The sequence below is a fragment of the Chelonia mydas genome, chromosome 11 (assembly GCF_015237465.2).
Source record: "Chelonia mydas isolate rCheMyd1 chromosome 11, rCheMyd1.pri.v2, whole genome shotgun sequence".
Taxonomy (NCBI): domain Eukaryota; kingdom Metazoa; phylum Chordata; order Testudines; family Cheloniidae; genus Chelonia; species Chelonia mydas.
In genome coordinates this window covers 57917987-57943928 of record NC_051251.2, presented here as the reverse complement: position 1 = coordinate 57943928, position 25942 = coordinate 57917987, and the positions used below count along the sequence as shown (strand labels likewise).

The following is a 25942-nucleotide window of genomic DNA, read 5'->3' as shown; positions in this document are numbered from 1 at the left end:
TCAAATGCATTATGTTTTTTAATTTGTTTTGTATAGAGCAATACTGTGAGTATATAATATAGATATATATATGGAGAGAAAGAGCGCTGTATAGACTTGTACAGAAAAATTCTATAAGAGCATCTGTTTTCATTGCAGACCATGATGTATAAACTTTCTACATTAGCAGCTCTACAAACAACAAAGTGGACTGGTACAACCGCATATCTATAGCAGGCATCTTGCTACTATGCATTTAATCTTCAATTTATTTTTTTCAACCTAGATTTGATTTTTCTAAGAAGCAAATACTGCCTGGCTAAAATGCTGCATTGTCATGACAAAAATAACCTTGGGCACATTGAGCAAAGCCTTGAAAGTATGAGGTGAACTATTATTGATTATTTGGAATTAATAAAAATACCAACAGGTTTTTAAGCAGCAACTGATTTAAACTGATTCTGTTTTCTGACAGACTAGCTTTTTGTCAGCATTTCAACTAGCCTCTTGAGCGAGATACTGAAATGGAAAAAAATAAATCTGCTCTGTCTCTCTTTGTGGTGAGAATTTAAGCCACCAAAGTCACAGCTGGCACTGAAAGAACAGTGGCATCAGCAGAGACCTCTATTCTTGCAGGACATAAATTGCACTGAGATACCCTAGCAACGCTGCTGTGGAATGGTCTGGGCTCGGTGCTGTCTGGTGTACGATGCTTTCTTTGGGTTTTTTCTGTATGTGTGAGATTCTCAGTGGTCCTTGTAGCTGTGGACTGGTCTTGATTTTTCATAGCTCCTTTGTTTTTAGGTCTGAAACTATTATGCTGTTGTCTTCTGTGTTCATATCTGGAACTGCTCTTTATATTATTTTGATCTGTTTCGTTACTGGCACCTTGTGACTTGACCGATCCATTGAGCCGGATGCCGTGATACTGTGAGTTATATCTTCGTCTCTGGCTAGACGGCCCATTCTACCAAGAAAGAAAATGAATGATTGTTAGGTTGCATGCCCCCTTAAAAGATTTTGTTAAAAACAAATATAACACAGTGAATATTAATAAGTATATGCAGAATCAAATTCCTTATGCATCCAGTGCATTTAACCCTGTACGTAACAGAACATATAAGCTTGATCATTGCTAGAGCTCTGTTAAAAACTGCTACATCTACAAGACCATCACTACAGAGTTGGCACCTGAGCAGTCTGCAAATGCGCGTGCCGGTCAAAAGGCGATGATGTATTAGACAGCTCCACAGAAACACCAGCAGCAAAGCTAAGTAGCAGTAAAAACACGTGGGCCCTGACCCTCAAAGGTATTTAGGTGCCTTACTCCTCCTGTTGGAATCAGTGGGAGTGAGGCACCTAGATACCTTTGAGGGTCTGAACCTAGGTTCACTCTGACTCGGCCCCCCAGAACACAACTGCTATTTTTCTGGATAGTAAAGCGTTGTGTAAATAGTACGGTAAGAGCTGCAGAAAGAAACAGCGGAAATCCATGTGGAAAGAAAAGAGTTAAGAATCCAGAGGGATGGGGGAGACGCCCATTTTGTTTACCACCTACAGAGAGCGAGTTTTTATCGGTTGTGGAAAGTGGTGGTTTTCCATGGAGTTGTATGACTGCTATGGCAGCAGATTCTATGTACACACGGAACTTATAAAATGCTCCTTATTTTCTCTTTATGGGTCTGTCCCATTTTGTAATCCCTGGTCAGGCAAAACTCAGCCTGACTTCCTCAGGAGCTTTACCTAAATAAGCACTACAGGACAAGGATATTGCAGGGTGCTCCTGTAAATGAAACAGATATAAATATGCCACAATATAGTTAGCAGAACTACTGAACTTGTGAAATAATATAATTCTCTTGAAATCAGGCAGATTTCAAATTTCAAGATCTACCAGGTCCTGAAGGCATGAGCTGATCACTTACCAATAGGAATAAATATTTCCCCATAGCATAGTGTAGGGCAATTAGGTATCATGCAGGGTTTTGAAAACCTTGCTCTGAAGCAACTGGTAGTGGTCACAGGGCATTGATCTATGCCTGGTACGGCAATTCCGATGTTCTCCCATCACCTATGTTCCACGCAGTCATGAAACTGGATTTGGAAACCATCTACTAGTTCATTTTGTCCATCCCTGTCAGTGGCGAATTGCATGTGATGTATTGCAGAATGGTATTTGGTTTGGTTTTGTTCACTTGGAATACCGCAGATTTTCCCATGAGTTTGTGACTGTTGAACTTCAGTCTAGCTCGTTTCTAGTTTCTCACCTGTTTATTTGTTGGGGTTACTTGGGGAGAGGATTCTGTGGGATTGGAAATAAGATGATTTGGCATTTTAGTGCTGGCCGTTTTACTATCAAAGTTCTTGATGTGACTAGAGGATTTTCGGGAGTGTGTACTTTGCTTGCCAGATGCCACATGCGAAGTCACTGACAGCAGCATGGAACTGCATGGTGTTCTTGAGGAGTAGTTGTTCTTTGGATGAGAAACTACAAAAGGAAAACACTCAGTGTTATCAGGTACATCATCAGCACCAAAACACAAGGCCCAGATTCTTATCTCAGTTACACCAGAATTCAGTGGAGTCTTTTCAGAATCAGGTCCATGAGCTGCTACAGTGGAGAAAGGGCCCTCTCCTCTCCAGCCCAGGTGCTGCTGCGGGGGGAGAGAGCTGAGGGGAGTCCTCTCTCCCCACCATAGCCCCAGAGCACCCTCCTGCACCCCATATCCCCAGCTGCACCCCAGAGCCCGCACCTCCAGCCAGAGCCCTCACCCCTGCACCCAACCCTCTGCCCCTCATCCCCGGCCCCACCCCAGAGCCTGCACCCCCAACCAGAGCCCTCACATCCCTGCACCCCAACCCTTTGCCCCAGCCCTGAGCCCCTTCCCACACTCTGAACCCCACCACATGAATACTGTTATGTGCACCAATATGGAGGTGATGTGTCACACATCACCTCCATATTGGTGCACATAATGAAATTCATTCCACACATGGGTGGGAAAAATTAGAGGGAACACTGCTCACCATGGTGGAGGGATGGCTGGGCCAAATTTGAGTGAGTGGCATTGTTACCTGGCTCATGGGGTTGTAGTGCCATTCAGATTTGGCCCAGCTACCCCTCCATCATGGTGAGCAACACCACAAGTAGCAGCAAGATGAGCAGTCAGTCCTGGTGAATCCAGAGCATGGCCAGCCTGGATGTGATGAGTGAATTGCATGGCTGTTTGGTAGGCCCTGGGCCTCCTCCCTGAATTTGGGCCCTAGGCATGTGCCTACTTTGTCTATGTGATAATCCAATGCTGGTTGTTTCCCTTTACACCTTGGACTGAATTTGGCCTGGAAATGAAGTGAATTTCATGCTGATAAAAGGCTGCTGAGATGGAGTTTTGACTCCTTCCACAGAAGAGGTATAGCATGGATAACAGCCATGCCATGCGAGCTTCCCTATTATGCCCCAACAATGTGCCTCTACTCTGATTTGCAAGTTGCAAAGGCCATCTCTAGGAGTGAGAGGATACTCCAGTCTCCATGGCTCATTCAATAATTAGCCTCTATAGGGAGCCTGCCAACCCAAAGGCTTGATTGTGATATGGACACTTGTCTACTACTACCTTGATGGAGACCACAAACTCGTCTCATATATGCCATTGGAAAACTACTTGAGGAATTACCACTGTACAATCTCACATGTTTCTGTCACTTCTGCTACCACCCAATTCAAAGGGTTGCATCTCAAACACTTACAGATTTTGGCTTAAAGTTCACTAAAATCAACTCTTCATTTCTGGATTCCTATAGCACTTCTATAGGGTCTTCAGCCATCTGAGTTTCTGGTCCATTAGCAGTCTCAGAAAGGGCTCTGGTGCTGTAAATAGATTATGGCTGCCCCACTTCACTCCGTTCTGACTTCTGATTACAGAACTTCCTTGTCCCACCTTTGTCTTACAAGCACACATGATGCAAATATGCATCAAAAGCAAGAGATGGTGGACAGAGTCTTCAGCGTCCAGAGAGAAGGGAAGTTTCCAGCCAGATACATAGTTTTATTGAATGTTCAACATTATTCAGGGAGGATTCCCCATCTCTCCACCACTAGGATGAAAAAAGAGGTTGCATCCTAATGCCAAGTGTATTTACAAACCAAGCACTAGCTAGTTTTGGTAGTGTTTTTTTAATCTCTTATTTATTTCCCTCCACTAGGTGACCTCTTAGCAAAAATAATGTAACTCCATATTGCTGAACTGCACAGAGCAAAACAGTGAAATATAGGTCTTTCTTTTGTAAGCAGAGAGGATGATCTGAGCTGCGCTAGCATTGAATTCTACCATTCTGTCTTTTTTATGACAGACAGGCTGGTGTGGAAGCCAGCGCACGCATCAAGCTGCCTGTCATAAAGTGGGCTGCTTACTTTTTAACAGAAAATACATATTTTCCTTTAGAAAATTGTAAAAAAAAAAAAGTACAATGAAGATGTGTTATATTTTAAAGTGATCTTATAGAGATGATTACACTTTGGAGAGAGAGCAACTGGAACACTTTAAAATCCCACTGTCCATCACCCACAGATGTATATCATTCCTGTTGCTTTCATTTCACACTAATGCCTGTCTTACACTGTCAGATTGTGCAGCTTACCCTCCCTGGCTGCTCAAACCCCACAAGTTCCTTACTTTGCACAAACTTGTGTTAGTTGTTCCTGCAAAAAGGCCCTAAGTCAGCAAAGCCCTTCAGCACATGCTTACCTATAAGCACATTACTAGTTATTATTTGTACTACAGTGGCATCTCAAGGTCCCAGTCATGGTTAGGGTCCCATGATGGTAATCATTGTACAGACACACAGTGACAGACAGTCCCTGCCTTGAAGATCTTACACTCTAAATAGACAAGCCAAACAAAGGACGGGAGAGAGACAAAGGCCCAGAGAGAGGAATTGACTATTCCAGCCGAGCTAGGAATAGAGTCCAGATCTCTTGAGTCCCAGTCCAATGCCCTCCTGTCTCACCACTATCCTTAAGAGTAATAGCCCTACAGATTGCAATGTTCTGAATTCAGTGGGTCAACTCATGTGCTTAGAGTTAGGTAACTGCACTGATGAGCCAAGGCCTAAATAAAAATAATTAACCTGTGAAATTCACTGCAGCTGCAGGTTATTTAGGGAAATATTTAGTAAAATTAAAAAAACAAGTATATGTTTACATCAATAGCAGCTGTGGTTACACTAGATAGGATAACAATTAAAGAACTTCCAAATCCTTAAGCTTTAGGGCACAAGATAGTTACCATAAGATCACTGTGCCCAATTAGATGCATTATTTGGAAATTCATGCTTTCCTCCAGCACATCTGGGATTGGCCAGTAACAGAGACAGGATACTAGGTTAGATGGATCCCTCAGACTGTTCTGCAATAGCAATTCCTGTGTTCTTGTGTATTAAACTTATGTGACTCGAGGGAGACAATTCTTAGGCGATGGAATCACAAGATTCATTCTGGCAGATTCACGATTTGTTTTTCTTGCTATTTATAGTAACTCCTTGGAAACCTGAAGCTGGAAATTGTTTTCTTCCTGAAATCGTTTTTCCTCCACCATGCCATGTTTTTGTTTGCTCATGAGTGCTGGGGCTGGTGGAGTAGAGGCGGATGGCTGGTGGGAGGAGAAAAGCATTGAAGTATTTGTTTTTTAAAAAAACATACAAAGTCTTGCATGACATAATGAGAAATAAGAGAGGTCAAATTTTGCATCCGGGGAACATGACTTTTGAAGCAGACAATGGTTTGTGAGCATCTCAGTAAATTTACAGAAGGACAGGTGTAAAATACCTTGCACCAAATTTAGCTTCTGCAAAAAACAATACACATCATCTGAAATCAGTGCAGTTGTTCCCTCTTATGCCAGGGCTGAATCTGGTCCCTTGACATCATGGTAGTGCAGAGAAGTCAAGTAGTCGCTACATTCACACAGCACTTACTTTGAAAATCACCAGAACTTACTTTCTCCGCAGAGCTGAATTTGGGTCTTTAGCTGTTCTGTGTCACAGGAGAACCGGGCAGACCTACCCAGCTCTTCATCATATTTGCGTTCGCTCACAAAATGCTACAAAAATACAAGGAAATTAACATTGACTAACATTCTAATGTAGCCCACTTCATTATATGGATGGTGAAGAAATCACCCTAATGTTAATTATCCCAAGGTCACTGTAAGGTCTCCGCTGTCTGTCATCCATCAGTGCTCAGGCTCTCTCCACAGAATCTGAGCAGATAAAACAGGAGGAGTTTCCCATCCTGTATTAAGCTCTGGCAGCGTAAAGGGACCTTAAAGTAGGTGTACATTACACTGTACAATACACCCACTTAAGGCCCCTTTTCAATGCCAGAGCAGTACAAATGCACCTTTGTGTAAATGGAATCAGGCCCAAAGTGGCCTCATGATTGTTAGGCCTCTCAGCGGCCTTTGATTTCCACCAAAAGATTTTGTTGACTCACTTGCAGAACCTGATAGAAGTGGCTGGGAATGCCCTTCTGTAGCTTTGCTTCCTCCTCTGTGACTGGTACCAAAGGGTAGAAATAAGGCTCTTGGCTTCCTCCCTGAGAGTTCTGACATGTGGGGTTATACAGAGCTCCAACTTGTAGCCCCTCCTGGTCACTGTATACGCCTCCACAGGGGGAGGGGAGAGAGCAAGGTATTTTGGTGTGCTACAATAATATACCAGCAGTACTCTGTTCTGGGGGTTACCTGTTCACTTACAGGTGCACTTCAAGGTACTGGTTACAGTCCAAAAAGCCTCAGTAGCAGCCATTCAGCAACCATTATTGGAGGGATGGCCTCCTTCCTGATGTCACATCACCCCCAGTGTCAGTTTCTGTGCCAAGGCAATCTCAGCAAAGCTGTCACCTGCAGTCTGAGTTGGTGTGCTTCAGAGCACAATACAAGAAGAATCTGATTGACTGATGCATCAATTTGATATTTGGGAAAAGGAGCTTGTGTCATTCTGCCACTGTGCAGAGGTTTTTGTTATTTGGCCTTTAAGCTTACAGGCTCAATATCGGCCGCAACTAATTGGGACTAATAACTCTGGGATGCACACATAGCAGAAGTCCCTGCTACACTATTTAATAGGGTGCAGCTTGGACCACCTCCATACTAGTTTCTATTCATTGGCCAGAAGTACAGAAGCTTGCCCTGAACAGGCGCCCCTCCCTGCCACACCCACAAATGGTCAGCAACGTTCTGGTCCTAAGCATTTATAGCACAGAATAGGGATACAAAGTTATGTTGGCAGCACAGGCTTAGTCTCCATGTAAAGAGAGCACACATCCAAATGAAAGTGTCTTGGTGGACTAACCTTGATTTCAGCCCTGAGTTCAGCCAGTTGTGTCTCAGCCATCTGACTAGCTAAGTCTGTCAGTCTCTTTAGCTCCTCAGCTCTTTTCTGACGAGCAGTCAAGATTTCCACTGCCAGGCAAAAAGGATAATACATTAGTGCTAGGAACATAATCACTTTTTAACTCGTTACTGTCTGTACATTAACACTATTTGCCGCGTTGTTGTACCCATGTTGGTCCCAGGATAGTAGAGAGACAAGGTGGGTGAGGTAATATCTTGTATTGGATCAACTTCTGTTGGAGAGAGAGACAAGCTTTTGCGCTTACACAGAGCACTTCTTCAGGTCTGGGAAGAAGAGCTCTGTGCAGCTGGAAAGCTTGGAAAAGGTATTATCTCACCCACCTTGTCTCTGTACATTAACATTGTACATCAACACATGGAAAACACACAACATGGCAAGCACATTTCCATCCATATGACCCTGTCTGCACCGATTAATCCAAATCAAAGGATTTAACTTAACCGTTTATTGTTAAGAAAGATATGAAATTGATATGCTGTTAGAAAATCAAAATCCCCACCCAAAGTTAAACCTGCTCTTCAACATTTAGACAACCAGATGGTACACATGGTGTTTTAAGCTTTTTCCAATTATTTTTTTTAAAGCACAAAATCATCGAGGACTCAGCTGAGATGCAGGAAGTGACTTGAGCCAACAGCCTTACAGCCGGTGCATGATATCTTTTATTTAGATGTGACCATTTTATCCCCTTCTGAAAGAATTCTGTTATATATAGTTTGTCTAATTTCTAAGAGTTATGGTTTTGATTTCAAGTACAGATTATGCTCTTATGCAGTTTAGCTAATGAAGCCATATTCCATTTATGTAACAAATTTTAAATGCGTAAGATTTTTATGAAAAATATTAAATATACAAGACTCCACATGTTGTATACACTGTATAAGGAAATTATTATTTTACACTCCCTAATCTGCTATTAGAAAAAATATTATGAACCACAGTAGCAGTGGCCCACTCTTTCTTAATGCTTAGGATTATGTAATATGACAAATTGTGGAGGACAATGAAATTTGCAGTTATCTAAACATTGAGGATCCATGTGTTTGCAAAATCTGATTCAGCAGTAGGGAAATGGTGGGGCTTGCATTTATGCAAAGGGAGGAAAGGTGAAATCTAAATGTTAAATAATGATAATAGTGTTCTTATGGCTGATGCACAGGACTGGGAGCCAAGAGACCTTGGTACACATCCTCAGCTGATGTAAACTGTTACAGTTGGTTACAGTTGGTTACTGTTACAGTTGGTTGACTTCCATGGAGCTCTGACAATTTACAACAGCTGGATTTACTCCCTAGTTTCTATGCTTGCTTTGCCACAGATTTCCTGAGTGACCTTGGCACTTAGGGTTTATGTACCCAGGGAAGTTATTGTGTAATAAGCTAGGATGTGACTTTAGAGTGTGGACACTCTTACCCTGTACTCAGAGTGACTTTTTGTGGTTTAGCAAAATTAATCTACACAAAGCACTTTTAGTGCAGAATAAGAGCGTCCATGCAGGGAATTAGTGTGGGACAGCTATTGTATTTTAAAGTTCACACCCTATTTTATTGCACACTAACATCCCATGCAGACAAGCCCTTATCCTCTTTGTGCCTCCTTTATACCATCATTAAAACGAGGTGTAATACGACCAAATCTTACAGAGGGTTTGTGTCGCTTAATTCCCTAATTTTTGTAAAGAGCTTTGAGGTTCTCAGATGGAAGGCTCTGTGGCAGTGCAGCGCACTGATAGTTATGCTAAGTGGTGGCCTTTTACTTTGCTCCTTAGCTGATCTTTTCATTCCACCCATCATCCTTAGCCATATGTGGAATATGGCCTCCAGCGTTGTTACATGGGGAATCCCTGTTGGTTTGTTAAACAAGTCACTACGTTTTATAGTGATCACCTTGTTTATACATTATTCCTTGCTGAAGGATTATTTTAAATTGTGCTAACTATGCTGTCTCTACAGGTTCAGGACCAAATTTTTCAAAGTGACTGTCCAAATCATGTGCTCAAATTCCACAGCTGCAGATGCACACTGGCATGTGGTGCACATGCAAATACCTATTTTTGCACACTGTTAAGGTTACCAGTTTGGGAAATTTGACCTACAGAAATAGTAAAAATGATCATCAGTTCAATAATCCTCCCATGTGGTGGAAAGATGTGAAGATAAATAATAACATAATTATTAATTAATACTACACACTTTTCAGTAATAACAGCAACCCAAAGATCTAAGAGCACTTTACAGACCCTAACTCTCACAATAGCCCTGAGCGACAGCAGAAGCTGCAATTTAAAGAAAGGCACAGAAACCTGTCCAAGCACGCGTATAAAGTCAATGGGAGAGCAGAGAATTGAATCCAAAGTGATATATTAATGCAGCACGAACCCAATAGGTACATCCTAGGTTAGTATCTCTGTATAATATAACTAGTTTTACTTAACCCAAAAAGTGGATTCTAGCCTCAGACTAGATTAATGTGTAGCCCTCTGATAACATCAGAGCTATACTGTGGATTTCTAAAATGTGGCTTTATTTGTGCACTGGATCCTGCTCCACTGACATCAATGGGAATTTTGCCATTGATTTCATTGGAAGCAGGAGCATGCCCTCCAGGTGATTATAACAATCTTTGCAGGTAACCAAGGAACTGCTGGCTTGTTTCTATCATTATCTTAAAAAAAAAAGTCCCCCCAGAACTCCAAATCCACATGTCTTTCACGTTTGTGTTAGAATATCTCTCATAGGAAACATTTAAGTGTACATTATGGTCAAATTTTGCTAGAATAATTTCTTCTCTTTTGCCTCCGCACGTGTATAGTCACAAGGAACTTATCTGAAAACACAGATTTTTTGTTGTTTTAAACACCTGTCAGCTAACTCAAGAGATCTACATACAAATGCAGCTTTCAAGAACATGTGTATTTGTGACCCTCCCTCATAGCGCTTTAGGTTTATAAACCAGTGAAAGACCGATAGGATCTTCACCTGTGACAGACAATCTCCCTCCTGTGTTACTAATATTGGGACAAATCCTGAGCTCACTGCTCAGCTTTTTTAGTCCTTACTTAGACATACTCCCACTAGAGCTGGTTTAAAAGTGTGATTTCTAATGTGGGGTGTACCACTGCTCCTGCAGTGTCCCATTAAATGATTGGTGCGTGTTACCTTTTCCCCCACCAGAATATACCTATCTAGACGGCACCTATACAAGAGACAGAAGTTAGATGAAAGTCTGGAATGCTTCTGATCAGATTTGCCTCAGTTGATAATTAGGAAAACAGGTTTTGATCAACATCTGTTTTTTATGATACCTTTTAAATTCATGAGCATAATTACAACTTTCTCTCCTTAAAAGTGATGTAAAGCCAAATATAGCTGTATTGCGTGATATTTCACTATATATCTTCATATATTAGAAGTCAGGTATATAGTACTATAGTGACCCGAATGAGATATATATATATATAACTTTCACCATTAGCAAAGGAGTGCAGGGATTGAGAAAGGAAAATGCAAGAAGCACTCTACAAGCTGTAATAGTAGGTTAAGTCTCAGCTTGGAAAACTCTAGATTACTTGGGATCCCAGGTTTAAATCTTAACTGGGTTGATTCTTCAACCCTCCAAGGTAGATAAAATGATTGCCATGTGTGTGACAGGGTGCTATCAGCAGTTAAAATATATATGTCACTAAAGTCAGACGATCTGTTTCTGAATACACACAGGGGCTGATCTGTCATAAGAAGGTGCCATATTTAGTCACTTTTCAGAACAGAAACATACTTTAAAAACTGAACTTCTGTCCATTCAGAGTCATTAAAAATCACATGGACATTTTCATAAGAGAAGGGGTTTGGCTGCGTGTATACAGGACTCAGTCCTGCAAGCCTGGTGCAGACGAAACTCCCATTAACATCAATGGGGATTCCATACATGGAATGCTTGCAGGACTGGATGCTTAGTCTATAAAAAGTGTGTTGAGGCATTCAGAATGGAAGGTGCCATATAAATAGAGAACACTAGAGAATTAGTGATGTCATCACATCCAAATATTCTGAAGGGTTAATAAGTACCAAAGCAAAAGAGTGACTTCATGACTATATGAAATTCTGCAGCCAGCTTTAGATTCTGACATCCTTGCATTATTGACTATTATTAAGGCTATGTTTTAGTTACAGGTATTTTTAGTAAAAGTCATGGACAGTTCACGGGCGGTTAACAAAAATTCATGGCCAGTGACCTGTCCATGACTTGTCCTATATACCTGTGATGAAAACTTGGGCCAGGGGTTCTTTGGGGGTGTGCAGGGGCGCCGCTCGTGTGTGGGGGGAAGAGCCAGCGGTGGCACGTGGCCTGGGACCCTTGCTGGTGCAGGGGGGGAGAGGGTTGGCGGGGCTGGCAGGCTCCCTACCGGGCTCCGCGTAGCTTCCCGGAAGCAGCTGGCATGTCCCTGAAGCTCCTAGGGGAGGGAAGGCCAGGGGGCTCCACGCACTATCCCCACAGCTGCCATTGGCTGAGCCGCTCCCATTGGCAGGGAACTGTAGCCAATGGGAGCTGCGGGGGCGGTGCCTCCAGGCAGGGGCAGCTCGCAGAGCCCCCTGGCCCCTCCATCTAGGAGCTGCAGGGACATGCCAGATGCTTTCAGGGAGCTCCCCTTCCCAACATAAGCACCGCCCCGCACCCCAACCCCCAGGCCTCTCCCACACTCAAACTGCTCTAGCAACGGCTGGTGCGACTGGCCCAGGAGCTGTCTGATCTGCTCAGGCAGCCCTGGAGCCAGCTGCACTGGCCGCTGCAGAAGTCATGGAGGTCACAGAAAGTCACGGAATCCATGACCTCCGTGGCAGACATGGAGCCTTAACTAATACATGTTAACACTCCAGCTGACTTTATAGGAAATATGTTAAACTTTGGTGCACAATTCTTTTAGACAGAACTTGTTCAGGAAGTGGTAGAGAATACCAGAGGCCCTATATACAACAAACAATGCTGTAATGCTGCTAGAGGAACTGATTTACTACTTAGTTTTTCTGCAGAATCAAAAACACATGTTCTCCCAACTCTTCCAAAACACACACAAGCACTCTAGTATATTTTCTACTTACTGGCTTCTTCTTTAACTTTATCAACTTCTGCCATTAATGACACTTCTTTGTCTATGATGCTAAAAAGGAAAAAAAAAAGATTTAACCCAAGATAAAACTATGATGTGAAGCAGAACTAAAATATATCTTATACTAATAAATGCTATTATACAAAAGACTTCAGAACGATGTTTTGGAATTAATAAAGGGAAAAATTAAATGGAAAGAGATAAAATAACTAGAGACTAACTGAATACAGCAGCCAGTGCTAACTAATCTCTAATGAAAGTTAATACATTATTAGCCAGATACTATCCTTTTGCATTTATATGCGGATATCTCTGATCTAGCTGCACAAGTACTATCTGGGTGCAAGTCCATATTCTCACTTCTGGATTAGAAAAATGCATCCTAGCTAATATCCATGTTGACCTGGTTTACCTCACAGTGCAGTTTGTTACAACAATGTAATTATGGCCACGAGCTAACAGCTTTCTCTCCTTAAGTGATCAGGCAACAAGTTTCTCCAGAACACGGTATTTTAATCGAGTAATTAGTCTCTCCTTATGTAAGGTACATAACCCTTGGCACATCACCCAGCAAGGTCACTAGCTGGAAGATGCACCCTCCTTGCCCAGTTTTTGTAGGATTTATGGGATGAGACAGGTACATGGTTGGCTTCCTTCCCGCCTTCTTCTCCTGCAGAGCTCCTGAGCTCCCCCACTCAAGCAGAACTCCTGCAACCCTCTGCCACAGCACTCCCCAGTCCCCATCTGTGCTTTTTAACTGGCAAAATGCAGACAGGTGGATCTGTTGAGAGTTAACAGTGGGTCAAAGGCACTTTTAACATAACAATGCAAATTAGTGAAGTAACAGCACTAGAGAGCTCTCTAATAGATGGCGCTTTTGTACATAGCTCTGATATACTTTGTAAAGGAGTTCTTGTTTATTAACTATTATCAACATTAATTTTTCAGTTTTGCAGAATCAAAAGGGTTTTGGTCTTGCTTTAAAAAAAGGCATGGCAAGTAGGTCAGATCCCACAAGTGAAATCAGGCAGGCCACTACTGGGGGAAGTGGAAAGTTCAGCTCTTACAACAGAAACATCATAAAATCATAAGCCTTGGCACAGAATGAGATATTAGGAGTTCAAGTCCTAAAAATAGCAGCATGAAATGTAGCTTTCTTTCTGAATCAAACCTTACTGATGTGAGGAGACTCGCAGAAGTCAATGGAACTGAAACCTTACATGAATAAGGCAAGGCTGAACAGGCCCTTTACGTCTGGGTTGTTATTCTTTCAGTATTCTAACATAACTGCATTGGGTGATGTGATTTGTATGAAAAGCAAGGGACAGTGCAGCTTCACACCACCCCCAGTGTAGGTCTGTTCCTGTTTGACACAATCTGGGCCATAACAGGAACAACTATATTACCAATTCATGTGAAAATACCGATATTAATGTACATGTGGTCCTACAGCCCAATAAAGAATATAAACCAAGAGTATGTATGCGATGTAACAGCAACGTGAAGTGTAGTTACACATAATGTAAGTCCAGAGTATGTATGTAACAGTAACACAAAATGTGGTATAGATAGGCTCACTTATAATTATAAAATTGCTTCCTCTTGGCAAAGACCAACTGTATGTGCTTTAACTGTGCATAAGTCCTTTGTCAGGAGTCTATATTCTGCACTGGCAGATGGATGAAACAAGAACTAGAGATGGGCTCAGAGTAAAACTCTGGATCTGAACAGTCCCTCCTTTTAGTAAGGTTCATATCCTAATCCAAACTTTGCACCTCTCCTCTCTCTACAATGGGCCAAACCAAAACCCCACATCCAAACACCCGCAAACTTTGGGGTTGTTCAGATTAGATCTGAACTTTGTACCTAGCACAAGTCTTTTCCATCTCTAGCTATACAGCCTGACTGGTATTAGGAAATGGAACAATCAACCCATTAAGTCTCAATCACAGCTTCTAAAACAGCATTGAAAATTGTTTTTTCTAGTCTACACTAACACACATAGATTTCATTACTGGTTCAGAGGCACCCATTGTGGATAAATAGTTTCAACAATTCAGTTTCCTGCTATAGACCAATCTTCTTATGATCCTAAATAACTAACAGGATAGAAGGATATTTGTGTAAAAGCAAATACAGGCCATGATTCTGTCTCTCTTATTCTTACACTGAAATAACTTTACTGACTTCCCCATCCAGCATGCCCTTTTAGGCAGCTGTTATTTGGCCTGTAACATATGTAGTAGTTTACAATACCCGAGAGCAAGAGTTTGGTCCTGCAGTTTCAGTACTGTGAACGAAAAGCTCTCATAAAGTCAATGGGAGTTTTGTGGATAATGATAGGAGAACAAGGTCCTAAAGGATTCACCAGAGCACTGGAAACTACAAGTCAGTTGTGGTATAAACACCTGACTAAAGTACAAGAATTCCAAGTGGAAATGGTTGTATGCAGTGCCGTTGTACCTGTGTTGGTCCCAGGATATTACAGAGACAAGGTGGGTGAGGTAATATCTTTTATTGGCCCAACTTCTGTTGGTGAGAGAGCCAAGCTTTCGAGCCACACAGATTAGTTCTTCAGGTCTGGGTTTCCATTTCAGACAGCTAAATTCAGTATCTTCCATTGTTGCATGTAGTGTAGTTGTAGCTGTCGGTCCCAGAACCTGAAGAAGCAGGACCTGAAGAAGTGATCCAATTGCTGCTCAATATTCTCTAGGCATATGGATAGACTTGGGATTCAAATGGGCAATTGATAATTCCAGCTTATTGCTCAGAAAAGCAATAGCTTCCCAGAATCTATTTCCTATTAATCATTCATGACCATACAGGTATCGAACTTCCTTGGCTGAATTCTCCAGGTGACAACAGTGTGTCTTGAAAATTGCACATGAAACAAACAAAAAAAAGCACTTACAAAAGTGCATCCTTAGTACGCCACAGGTTATATAAACACAACCTTTAGATTGGAAAAAAAATGAAGAAATACCGAGCAATAAGTTCACATAAACGGAGTGAACAAAAAGGCCTGGCCCAAACCACTTCAGACCTGCTCTCTCCCCATTCCAATAATAGATCTTTGAATATATGCTAAATTGCTTGGCCAGTTACATTATATTTTGATGCCAAATAAAAAAGCATTTATTACCAAAGGAAGAACGAGATCACAGCCAACCCAAATTTCTTGTATGTTGTACAATTAATCATAGTAATAACTTGCTATTTTCTAGATAAGTTTCCACTCTTTATCTATTCTGGTATGTGAATAAAGAACCCCTCAGGAAGGTGCTCAGATACAACACAGAAGTATCTAGATAAACAGGAATGATTTTGAAATTCCCTTCACAGCTATTACCTGTAATTGAAGATTGAGGCATAAACAAAAGTGACATTTCTGTGGTTCATTTGCCACCAGCAGAATAAATAATATGTTAAACTAAGCTAATTTAAGGACCAGATCCTCAGCTGGTGTAAACTGACATGGCTCCACTGAGGTCAAAGGAGGTACACTAATTTATACAAGGAGAGGATCTGGCCCCATATCTCTAGTATATAGAAGGAGGATAGTATACTAATCCCAGCAGATGGGTATAAATCAACGGTTCTCAAACTGGAAATCACAAATCACCAATACATCATGAAGGATTTGTAAGGGGTCTATGAACTAATGAAGGAATATGCCTTTCCCCAGCGAATGTCTGACGCCAAACAGCACTGGAAGGTGGAGAGTCAGTGTAGTCCCTTTCTCATTCACTCATGGCAGGACCAGGGTGTGGTGTGAGTGAAACTGACTAGTCTGATTCAATTCCCCTTTCCGCAGAGCCCAGTGCAAAAGGAGGTTAGTGCAGAACTCTCTTAACTCTTCACCTACCAATGGAACTTCATAGAGAAGGGAACAAATGAAAAAGGGAGGGACAAACAGAGGGGAAAAAAAGATACAAGAAGAAAAATAAATAAGGGTATGTCTACCCTGAAATTGAAGGTGTGTTTGCAGCTGGGGAGGCACACCGGCAGCAGCAGCATGGACACTATACAGACTTGCCCTAAACGCTAGGTACGTCACTGTGTTGCTAGCCCACACTGTGGTCTGTGCCACCACATATTCACTGCCAGTTTTAGCCACATTAGCTAAATTAAACCAAGCATAGGTATGTCTATCGGAGCTGCAATCACCCCTCCAATTGCAATGTAGACATTACCCCCAGAGGGAGAAATGGATGTAAAGAAGAAAAAAGACAAGTGCATGCTCCTGGTGCTGGTGCTGAGGCAAACCCATTTCCCTGCTATTTTTAGGGTATGTCTACACTGCAAATAAAAACCGCCAGCTGTCCCGTGCCAGCTGGCTTGGGCTGTGGGGCTGTTTAATTGCAGTGTAGATGACCAGGCTCAGGTGGGAGCCTGGGCTCTAGGACTCTGTGAGGTGGGAGAGTCCCAGAGCTCGGGCTGCAGCCCAAACCAGAATGTCTACATCGCAATTAAACAACCCAACAGCCCGAGCCTCACGAGCCTAAGTGGGCTGGCCCAGCCCAGCTGCGGGTGTTTACATGCAGCATAGACATATCCTTAGTATTCCCAAGCCATTCTCACACGGAAGATTTTGCTGCTTGTGCTTGTATTGAACAGTTTCTTAAATTGTAAGTAGTTTAACTGGTTTCAATGAGACTTCTCAAGGACTAAGGTACCACTCACCCTAAGCAACGCCATTCGATTCTGGTCCCATAAGCTATCAACACTTAAGGCAACTCAGAGCATTGCTTACCAATCTCTGAAATGAGTCCACAGTATGACCGTTCCCTGTTGAAAATTGGCTCTCCGAATGCCTTTACATTATGCCTCAGTATTGTCACTTTCAGACCTCATCAGTCTCCACTGGATAACAAAGCTTACAGCTTACAGCTTACATGTGTTTTGCAGCTATTGGAGTGATGGGTGGGCGGGGGGCTGAAAGCTCATGTAGGGTCTTGGGGAGCTTGGGCCTATTGTAGGGTCATGGAGCGTGAAGGGAAGGAGAACTCCAAGTTTAGAGAGCTGAACATTTGGAGAGGAAGTCCCTTTTCCTTTAAAACCGAGCGAATGTGAGGCCACAATCATTCAGTTCTATATAACTTACATCTAGTTGAAAGAATGTTTGGTCACCAAAAATAAAAAAGGACAGATAAATAACAACAGTTAGCATTTATATAGAGTTTCTAAGTTGCAGATCTCAAAGCATTTTACAAAGACGTTATTTATCTCCATTTTAAAGATGGGAAAAATTAAACACAGAGGTTAAGAAACTTGCCTGAGGACACACAACAATAGAGTAGAACCCTGTTTTTTGATTCCCAACAAAGAGTGTTATTTTGCACAATACACAGCAGTCTCTTGGACTTGGTACTAAAGCCAAAAAGGTGTTGGCTCCTACAGCAGTTTTATAAAACTCTGTAAACTGATCAGCTAGGCCACATGTTAGGGACTCAGACTGGTTGAGCTCATAGATGGACAAATAATGAGCTCATAGATGGCATAAACTCTGTTTGCCATACTGAGTTATATTTTTATAAAGATTAAAAGCACAACACACTTCCCAAAAGACAATGTGGGTCAGAAGAAAACTACAGGTAAATACAATGTCACTCATGCCACATCAGAGATGATTACTTACGTATGGAATAAGGTCTGCCTAGTTTTTGCACTTGCTTTCTCATATGCCTTTCCTGGGGCAGATAGAGTAAAAATTTTGGGGATGGTTTTGCACAAAGATTTAGTACAGTATTTAAATTACAATATTATAGAGTCACCTTTTGTTATTGAACATGAAAAGGATTTGACTCTATGGATAAGCAATCAAATAAAACATCCAATGAAACAGAGCTTATTCACATCCTTTTTCTCAAACAGCACTGGAAAGTCACAAAAATCCATATACAGTAGTTGCAAATTGCCATTCAGCATAGACGTTTGAGTCAGACTGTACTTCAGGGAGAGAACTCAGGATCTGACCCTGTGAGGTGCAGAATGTCTCCTTCAATCAAAAGGGACAGATCTTAGCACCATGGATTACACACATCCTTCAATCTCAACCCCTCTACCCATGGACACCCAGCTCCTTCAAAGCTTGAGAAAAGCTGGGCTTGATAACATGCCCAAAGGTCACCAAAACTGGGACTCTGGGAGAGCAGGGAGGGACACACATTTCAGAGTTAAAGATTCCTTAAGGAAAATGCCCTGCTAATAACTTCTTCAGTAGCCATAGGCCTAAAGAAAGAGCACTGGTGTGAACATGGGTCACCAATCACAGACATTTCCTTAACCAGGGGTGCAGAAGTCACCTTTGCCAGTTTTTCAGGTTGGTTCAACAATAACATAATTTCAGTCATCAGCTCTCCCTCATCCATTCTCCACCTTTAACACTTGGCTGTTCATTTCACTGCACCATCTTGGTCTGATGTGATGGAAATGCAGAGCTCAGAACATCAGCATACTGCATACAACGCATCCCATGTTTCCTCAATAACATAGACAGGCTGGACAAGAAGAGGTGACAAAAACCAACCCTGAAGAATCCTTCATAAAAGGCACAAATGGGTGAACAGAGACAGGAGAGGAATTCAGCAAAGTAGCAGGGGAGAAAGCCATCTGGTGGTGTTTATGCAATGAAATTCAGGCAGTAGGTTAAGTTCTGATAGTCGGTTTGGTGGCCAGTCAAAGCACCCTGGGTGCATAACCCTCATCTGTTAGGCAGTTTTATTTCAAATCAGCTTCCTTTTATGTTTTCTTAATGTATTTGTATTAAATGCAGAATAATAAAGTGGACTATTAGATATTTTGATAGCATCTTTCACAGAAGAATCCAAAGCAGTTACGTGTTTCACAAACAACATAGTGTACATATGCACCCACGTTGGAGTGGAGGGTGGCAACCAACTAGTGCACAGCACAACAATGTAAGGAGGGGTATTTCGGCCAAGGACACCAGGCAAACCTCTCATTTTTACCGAAAAGTCATGTGGGCCCTTACCATCCACCTGGAACAGACTGAAGTTCAGTTTTAAGAGTGTTTTCTGAAAGATTTACATAAATTAAACTGCATAGCACTCAGTTTGTTGTGAATGTACGTGTGGTCACTACCTTTGGTCTTTGTGTGTTCCTAGAGACTTTAAATCTGAAGCAAGAAGTAGAGGTGACTTTTACTCTGTTAAGCCTGAAACCGTAGCCTCCAGAGCCAAACCCATGATGGTGTAACGCCACATTACAAAATTCACTTTCAATAAAATAAAAGGCAACATTGTCCAGTATCACAGAATTGAGATCTAATTTATCCCTGCTGGGAGTTAAGCATTTATTATGTGTGGTGTAAGAAGCTATGTAAGTGTAAGAATTTTGTTTTCTGCATACATCACCTTTAAATTTCCAGGAGGTTTCTGAATGCACCTGCCAGTTTGTAAGGGGGAGCAGACGCAGCCTGTCCCAGAGAAGATACATACTGTACTTTCTTACAGAGGCTTCATTTTCATGTGTTCTTGTTTTGTCCTCTCTCTTAATAGCATGGATAATATAATAAAAAACACTCTGACTGACAGTGTGTGGTTCTTCTTTGTATGTGTGAAAACACAGCAATCTGAATGCAATCAAAAAGTCCATATAATTAGAGAGGTAGGATTGAATGGGAAAAGGGGTTGGGTTATTTCCTATTTGATCTGAACCAAGATACTCATGTGTAGTTATAACCTCTTCCCTTTTTAACCAGTAGTTTGTGGTCAGTGTCAAATTATTTACTGTAATGAAGTCTGAAACTTGGTTCAATGGGGCTAGTTGTCAGTCCCTTAAAATCATCATCACACTCTGTTAATCAAAGCAGACTGAAGATGGTTCTGTACAGAGGATTAAAAGGCAGGTAGCATTGTTTGGTTACCAGAAGAAAAGCTGGATAAATGAAACTTTTCTGTGGCTGTGAACAGTGTGTGCAAGGAACAGGACTTTCTAAGTCATAACAGCATTACATTGCATTGGCTTAACACAGGGAACATCTACACTCAAGCTGGAGGCGTAATTTCCAACTCAGGTTGATATACATGTGCTAGTTTTGATTGAGCTAGTGCACTAAAAACAGCAGTGTAGCTGCAGTAGCATGGGCAGCAAGATGAGCTAGCTGCCCCAAGCACAGTCTTGCCCTGGACCCTGCACACTTAGGTGGCTAGCCTGTCCCACTACCCGTGCTGGCTACACTGCTATATTTAGCGCTCTCTCTCAATCAAAGCTAACGCAGGTATGCCTACCCCAGCTGGACATTACACCTCGAGCTTGAGTGTAGACATCCCCATAGAGGAAATGCAAAGAGCCTCCCAGAATAGGCAGGGATGTCACAGCCTTGTCCGTGCATTAAGTGACATTTGATGGCATGGGAAGGATTCACATGGAAGTTCCCTTAGGTTAATTTTGCATGATAAGCACTATAAGGAAGAGCACAAATCCTATTCTTGGTCGAAGGGATTGTGACTGGGCTTTTGACAAGGTTTCAAAATTCACACTAGAGTATCATGGCAAAACAGGCACAAATGCCACACTATAATGAACAGCTGGCACAGCACTGATACTTGTAAGCTATAGTGACAGCTGCCTCATTTCACAATTTCATAACTTTGAATTTCTTCTGACTTCAGTGGGAACAAATTCACCTTTCCTGGTTTACAGCATGGAATTTAGTTCATGCAAAAGAAAAAGGACAGATGCTTGCCTGGATTTTCCATAAGAATAAAAAGGACAGTGCTGTATTCTCTCTAAGATCCTTGAACGTTATTCAAACCTTTTCAGAACACTAGCTTTACATTGCCACACTGGCTGATTTGTGGTTGTGCTCTACTGATGAAGTTCAGAAAACTCCCAAGGTTTGCGGTGATTGGAATCACCTCTCTCTCTCTCTCCCCTCCAGCTCTAGTCATTATTAATAACCTATTATTCCTGAAGGTGGCAATAAAAGGAGGAAACCTGATGTACTCCTGAATGTGTGGTGTTCGCATAACATAAGAATCTAATCCACAAATGCTCTTCAGGAGGGCCATTAATACAAGGTGCTATTTATGCTGCCGTCCTGGCAACCATACTAAACCCAAAATAAGACTATTTCTGTACTGTGGGGTATGTATCAATCTTCCATTCCCTCATGACAACAAATTCATTTCTTACAGCAGCCCCTGGAGAGAGAGGCAGAAAAAGGAAAAATGAAAGAGAAGAAATTCTTGTTTCAAAGGAGAAGGCAATACCTGCTTAGAAAGGAAAGGCTTCACAAAAATCAGGCTATGGTATGACAGGAGGCTGGGTTTCAAGTGCAATGGGCCTGATTCTCCTATGATTTACCCTGGTAAAACTCCATTGACTTCATCAGAGTTACGCCAGCATGACGTTAAAATCAGGCCCCAGGAGCTACTCCAACCTGTGCTGGGGGACAAATCAGCATCTGGCAACCCCAGCATGGGGGAGGTGCAAAGGTGCCCCCTCCTCCCACCACTCACACAATCCCTGTGCTGAACTCAGCTCAGGTGATTTTGACCCAAAGGATTTACTGTAACGATGGAGATGCTGAATTTCCCCAAGGAAACCAGCATCTTTTATAATTTTACCATGGAGATGGAATACATTTCAGCTTGGAGGCTAAAGAAGGTGTGGTAAGAGGGGACACATTAGAGCATGGGTTCTCAATCTTTTTCTTTCTGAGCCCCCTCTCCTCACCACATGCTATAAAAATTCCATAGCCCACCTGTGTCACAATAACTGGTTTTCTGCATATAAAAGCCAGGGCCGGCATTAGAAGGTAGCAACCAGGCCAGGAGACAGCTGTCCGGACCGCATGTGAATGTCTGGGGGGAAAAAATAGGTGTCAAGTAGAGGTGACTCTAGGTTAGGTGACACCTGTAGGTCTGGTGAATGAATGAACTGCGGTGCCAGGGAGCCCGTGTGAGAGAAACCCTCTGTGAGGAGTGCCTGCGGCACTGGAGGGCTGTTCAGCACTGACGTTCTCTGCTCCGTAGTGGTCAGTGCATGCGCTGAGGTCGGTGGTGCTGGGGAGGTAAGCGCAGCCCGCCTCTGTTCCGGCAAGGTCCTCTCTGCTGGCACCGTGTCCATTGTGGTGCTGAACGGTGCCATGAGAGAGGCAGGCAACTGGAAGCCTGAAGCCTCAGCACCGGGAGCTTGCGCTGTCGCCACAGCCAGAGGCGGGATTAGCACGATGCCGGAGGAAACTGGCGCATCAAAGGTGCTGAGCCGAGAGAAGGTTCGCATAGAAGAAATAGACCTGCTCAGTGACCTTTTTGCGTGCAATGTTTCCTTTCTGGGTGAGGGAGGCGGGCGTTTTCTCTTTTGTCCTTTTTGGAGGCAGGAGGGCTGTGGTTCACTGAGGAGCCCGTACCTCCTGTACCAGAAGCAGGTCCGAGTAACTCCTACCCAAGAATCATTTTCAGGCGGAGTTCTCTGTCTTTACGTGCCCTGGATTTTAATTTGGAACAATGGCCACATTTCTGAAGAATGAGGGACTGCCCCAGACATTTTATACACTGGGAGTGACCATCTGAGATAGAGATAACGTCCCTGCATGTAGTGCACTGCTTAAATCCTGGGGAGCCAGGCATATTAGCGGGGGCTGGAAGCTGAGAGGAACAAGCGGGAACGGATTCGGATTTTTTTTTTTTTAAAGGGATGAACTTATCTAGTAACTAGACTGCTAAACTAAGGGAACAAAGGATGTAGAATGGGTAAGAGAAAAAGTTTTAACGAGTCTGCTGTAGGTCCGAATCTGGACGGGGATGGTAGAGAAGGAACTGAGGAGTTCGGCCGCGCATGCGCACTATTAAGACAAGACTGGTATGTGAGGCAGGCTCCGCGCATGCGCGGCCGATATAGGTACAGATGCTCCCTGGGTTACGCAAGACCAGACTTGCGCAAATTCGCACTTATGGAAAAAGTTCCGTAAGCTAGAAATAGGAGGGTTTTTTTGGTTTTTTTTTTTGGCATAACGGTCAGGTATACCAGGGGTTCTCAAACTGGGGGTCGGGACCCCTCAGGGGGTTGCAAGGTTATTACATGAGGTTTGGCCTCCACCCCAAACCCCGCTTTGCCTCCAGCATTTATAGTGGTGTTAAATATATTAAGAAGTGTTTTTCATTTATAAGAGGGGGGGGGTCACACTCAGAGGCTTGGTATGTGAAAGGGGTCACCAGTACAAAAGTCTGAGAACCACTGAGGTATACGTTTCCGACTTACGCAAAATTCGAGTTACGCAAGGCATTCTGGAACAGAACGACTGCGTAACCCGGGGAGCAGCTGTATTGTAAAAATCTCCGAACAACGGCAGAGGGGCACACCGACACCTACAGTGGAGCACCCACAGGGACACCTCTCGAAGAAGAACAGAAGGGTCTGTTTTACAGTTTTAAAATTAGGGAACACAGAAAACTATGGCTTTGGGGGGGCTACTGGGCTAACCAAGAAATAGCTTTGTTTTTAAAGCTGAAATCTCACAGGTTATTAGCTCATAGTACAAGCCAGGCTCATTGCTTATATTTTCAAAGAAAGAAAAAACAGATGAGATATTAACACTGAAAAATAATCTATTGCCCATGTACAACAACTACTTTTTACCATACTTCTGGTATTCAGGAGTCTTAAAAAGCAAATCTGTGCTGTTGGTCATAGTTAAGGTAAGTTTTTGTCAGGGATATTTTTAGTAAAAGTCACGGACCGGTCATGGGCAACAATGAAAAATTCACAGAAGCCGTGACCGGTCCGTGACTTGTACTAAAAATACCCATGACAAAATGGGCAGCCTGGGCAGCTGCAGCGGGGGGAAGAGGGGCGCGGCTGGGAGCTCGAGGGTCCCCCTCCACTGGCGATTCCAAGCTGCGGGGGTCCCCCTGGTCTCCCACCGTGGCTAGGAGCTCTGGGGATCCTCCCTGCAGCCTGCTGCGGTGGGAGCTCCCAGGGTCCCCCCAGCTGCTCCCCCAGCTGCCTGCAGCGGCCGTGAGCAGTGGGGATTTCCCCGGCCGCTGGGTCCCCCCTGTTGCCCACGGTGGATGGGAGTAGTGGGGAATCCCCCCGCCGCCCACAGTGGCGGGGAGCAGCGGGGGTCTCCTTTGCTGGCCAGGCGTGGCAGATCCTCCATCGCCCATGGTGGTGGGGAGCTGCAGAGTTCACTCCTGCCACCCGCAGTGGCCGGGAGCTATGGGGGTAGCTTGTGCTGGCTAAAGTCATGGAGGTCTTTGGAAGTCATTGATTCCGTGACTAAATGACAGCCTTAGTCACTTTCTATGGGCACACCATGATGTACTTTGTCAGGTATGCAACTGTACGCTTGCATGCAAAATGGCATCCTCCACACAGCATGGCCTCACATGCATCATGTGTGCGAAGTGATGCTGTGCAGAGGACACCATTTTGTCTGAGGTCCTGAAAGAATTGTCCTGTGGGCACAGCCTGTCTTGGGGCATGTCATGCATGCTTTGCACACAATAATGGTGCCACTCATGGATTCCCAGAAATTGGAGCCACTACATCCATGGGTGAGAGCATGAATGAAATAACAACAACCCACAAGACCTCGCTACATCTTAACAATTCCATTGGCATTGGTTGAGTTATATGTCATCAGCACACTGAATAGGTTTCCTATATACTACCCAGTGTGTTTCCTTCCTATGTATCTAAGGTATGGTCCCCATTACCATATCTGAGCAACTCACAATCTTACCTATATTTATCCTCACAACATCCGTGTGAGGTAGGGCAGTGCTGTTATTGCCATTTTACAGATGGGGACCTGAGGCAGAGACAGAACAAGGGACTTCCCCAAGTCACACTGGAAACCTGCTGCAGAACAGGGAACTGTACCTGGCTCTCCTGAATCCTAAGCTCATGCCCTCACCATGGGTCCAACCTTCCTCACCATATACTGGATAAGTCAGACCCTTCTCAGCTTGTGACAGATGGTGAGATCATGACTGAAGGTGGGGTGTTTGCTGACTATGGCTCTGATTTTACACTGTGATCTGCATGGGTACAACAATCTGCCTTTGTTGATCACAATGCAGGATCGAGGCATCTGTGACTATTACTAGGGATAAAGTCACCCTCTCCATTTGGATAGCTATAGGCAAGAGGGAACGTACAGGCTATTGAGGGGTGAATGATCTAGACTATAGAGATGACATGACAAACACTAGAAAACAATACTAACGGCTTAGAGAAAGTGAGAAAATACAGGCTACAAGTCAACATCTCTAAGGCTAAAAGAATGAAACTGAGAAGGAAGAAGGTGCAAGGAGACAAACAGAGTTTCTACATCTGCCAAGGGAAGAAACAGAGTAAATAAAACTCTTCTCTCTTTGGGGTGTCAGATACCTCAGAATACCAAATGTAAGGCAAAGGTAAGGAGAGGGACTGCACACCAAACTCGGCACCAAACGAAAGCTATCTAATGAAAGC

The 25942-nt window shown here is 43.2% G+C and overlaps 1 protein-coding gene across 9 annotated transcripts in view; it reads right to left on the bottom strand.

Annotated features, from left to right (window-relative positions):
* SPATS2L (spermatogenesis associated serine rich 2 like) overlaps positions 1-25942 on the bottom strand; it is a 135279-nt gene continuing 109337 nt past the window's right edge. For all 9 annotated transcript variants that reach the window (XM_037912751.2, XM_037912754.2, XM_043525284.1 and 6 more), the window contains 5 exons: positions 12489-12547; positions 7330-7439; positions 5975-6077; positions 2247-2467; positions 1-946 (listed from right to left, as the gene is read on the bottom strand). In XM_037912751.2, coding sequence (XP_037768679.1) covers positions 548-946; positions 2247-2467; positions 5975-6077; positions 7330-7439; positions 12489-12547 — 892 coding nt within the window. In that variant the 3' untranslated portion in view covers positions 1-547. The remainder of the gene's footprint in view (positions 947-2246; positions 2468-5974; positions 6078-7329; positions 7440-12488; positions 12548-25942) is intronic.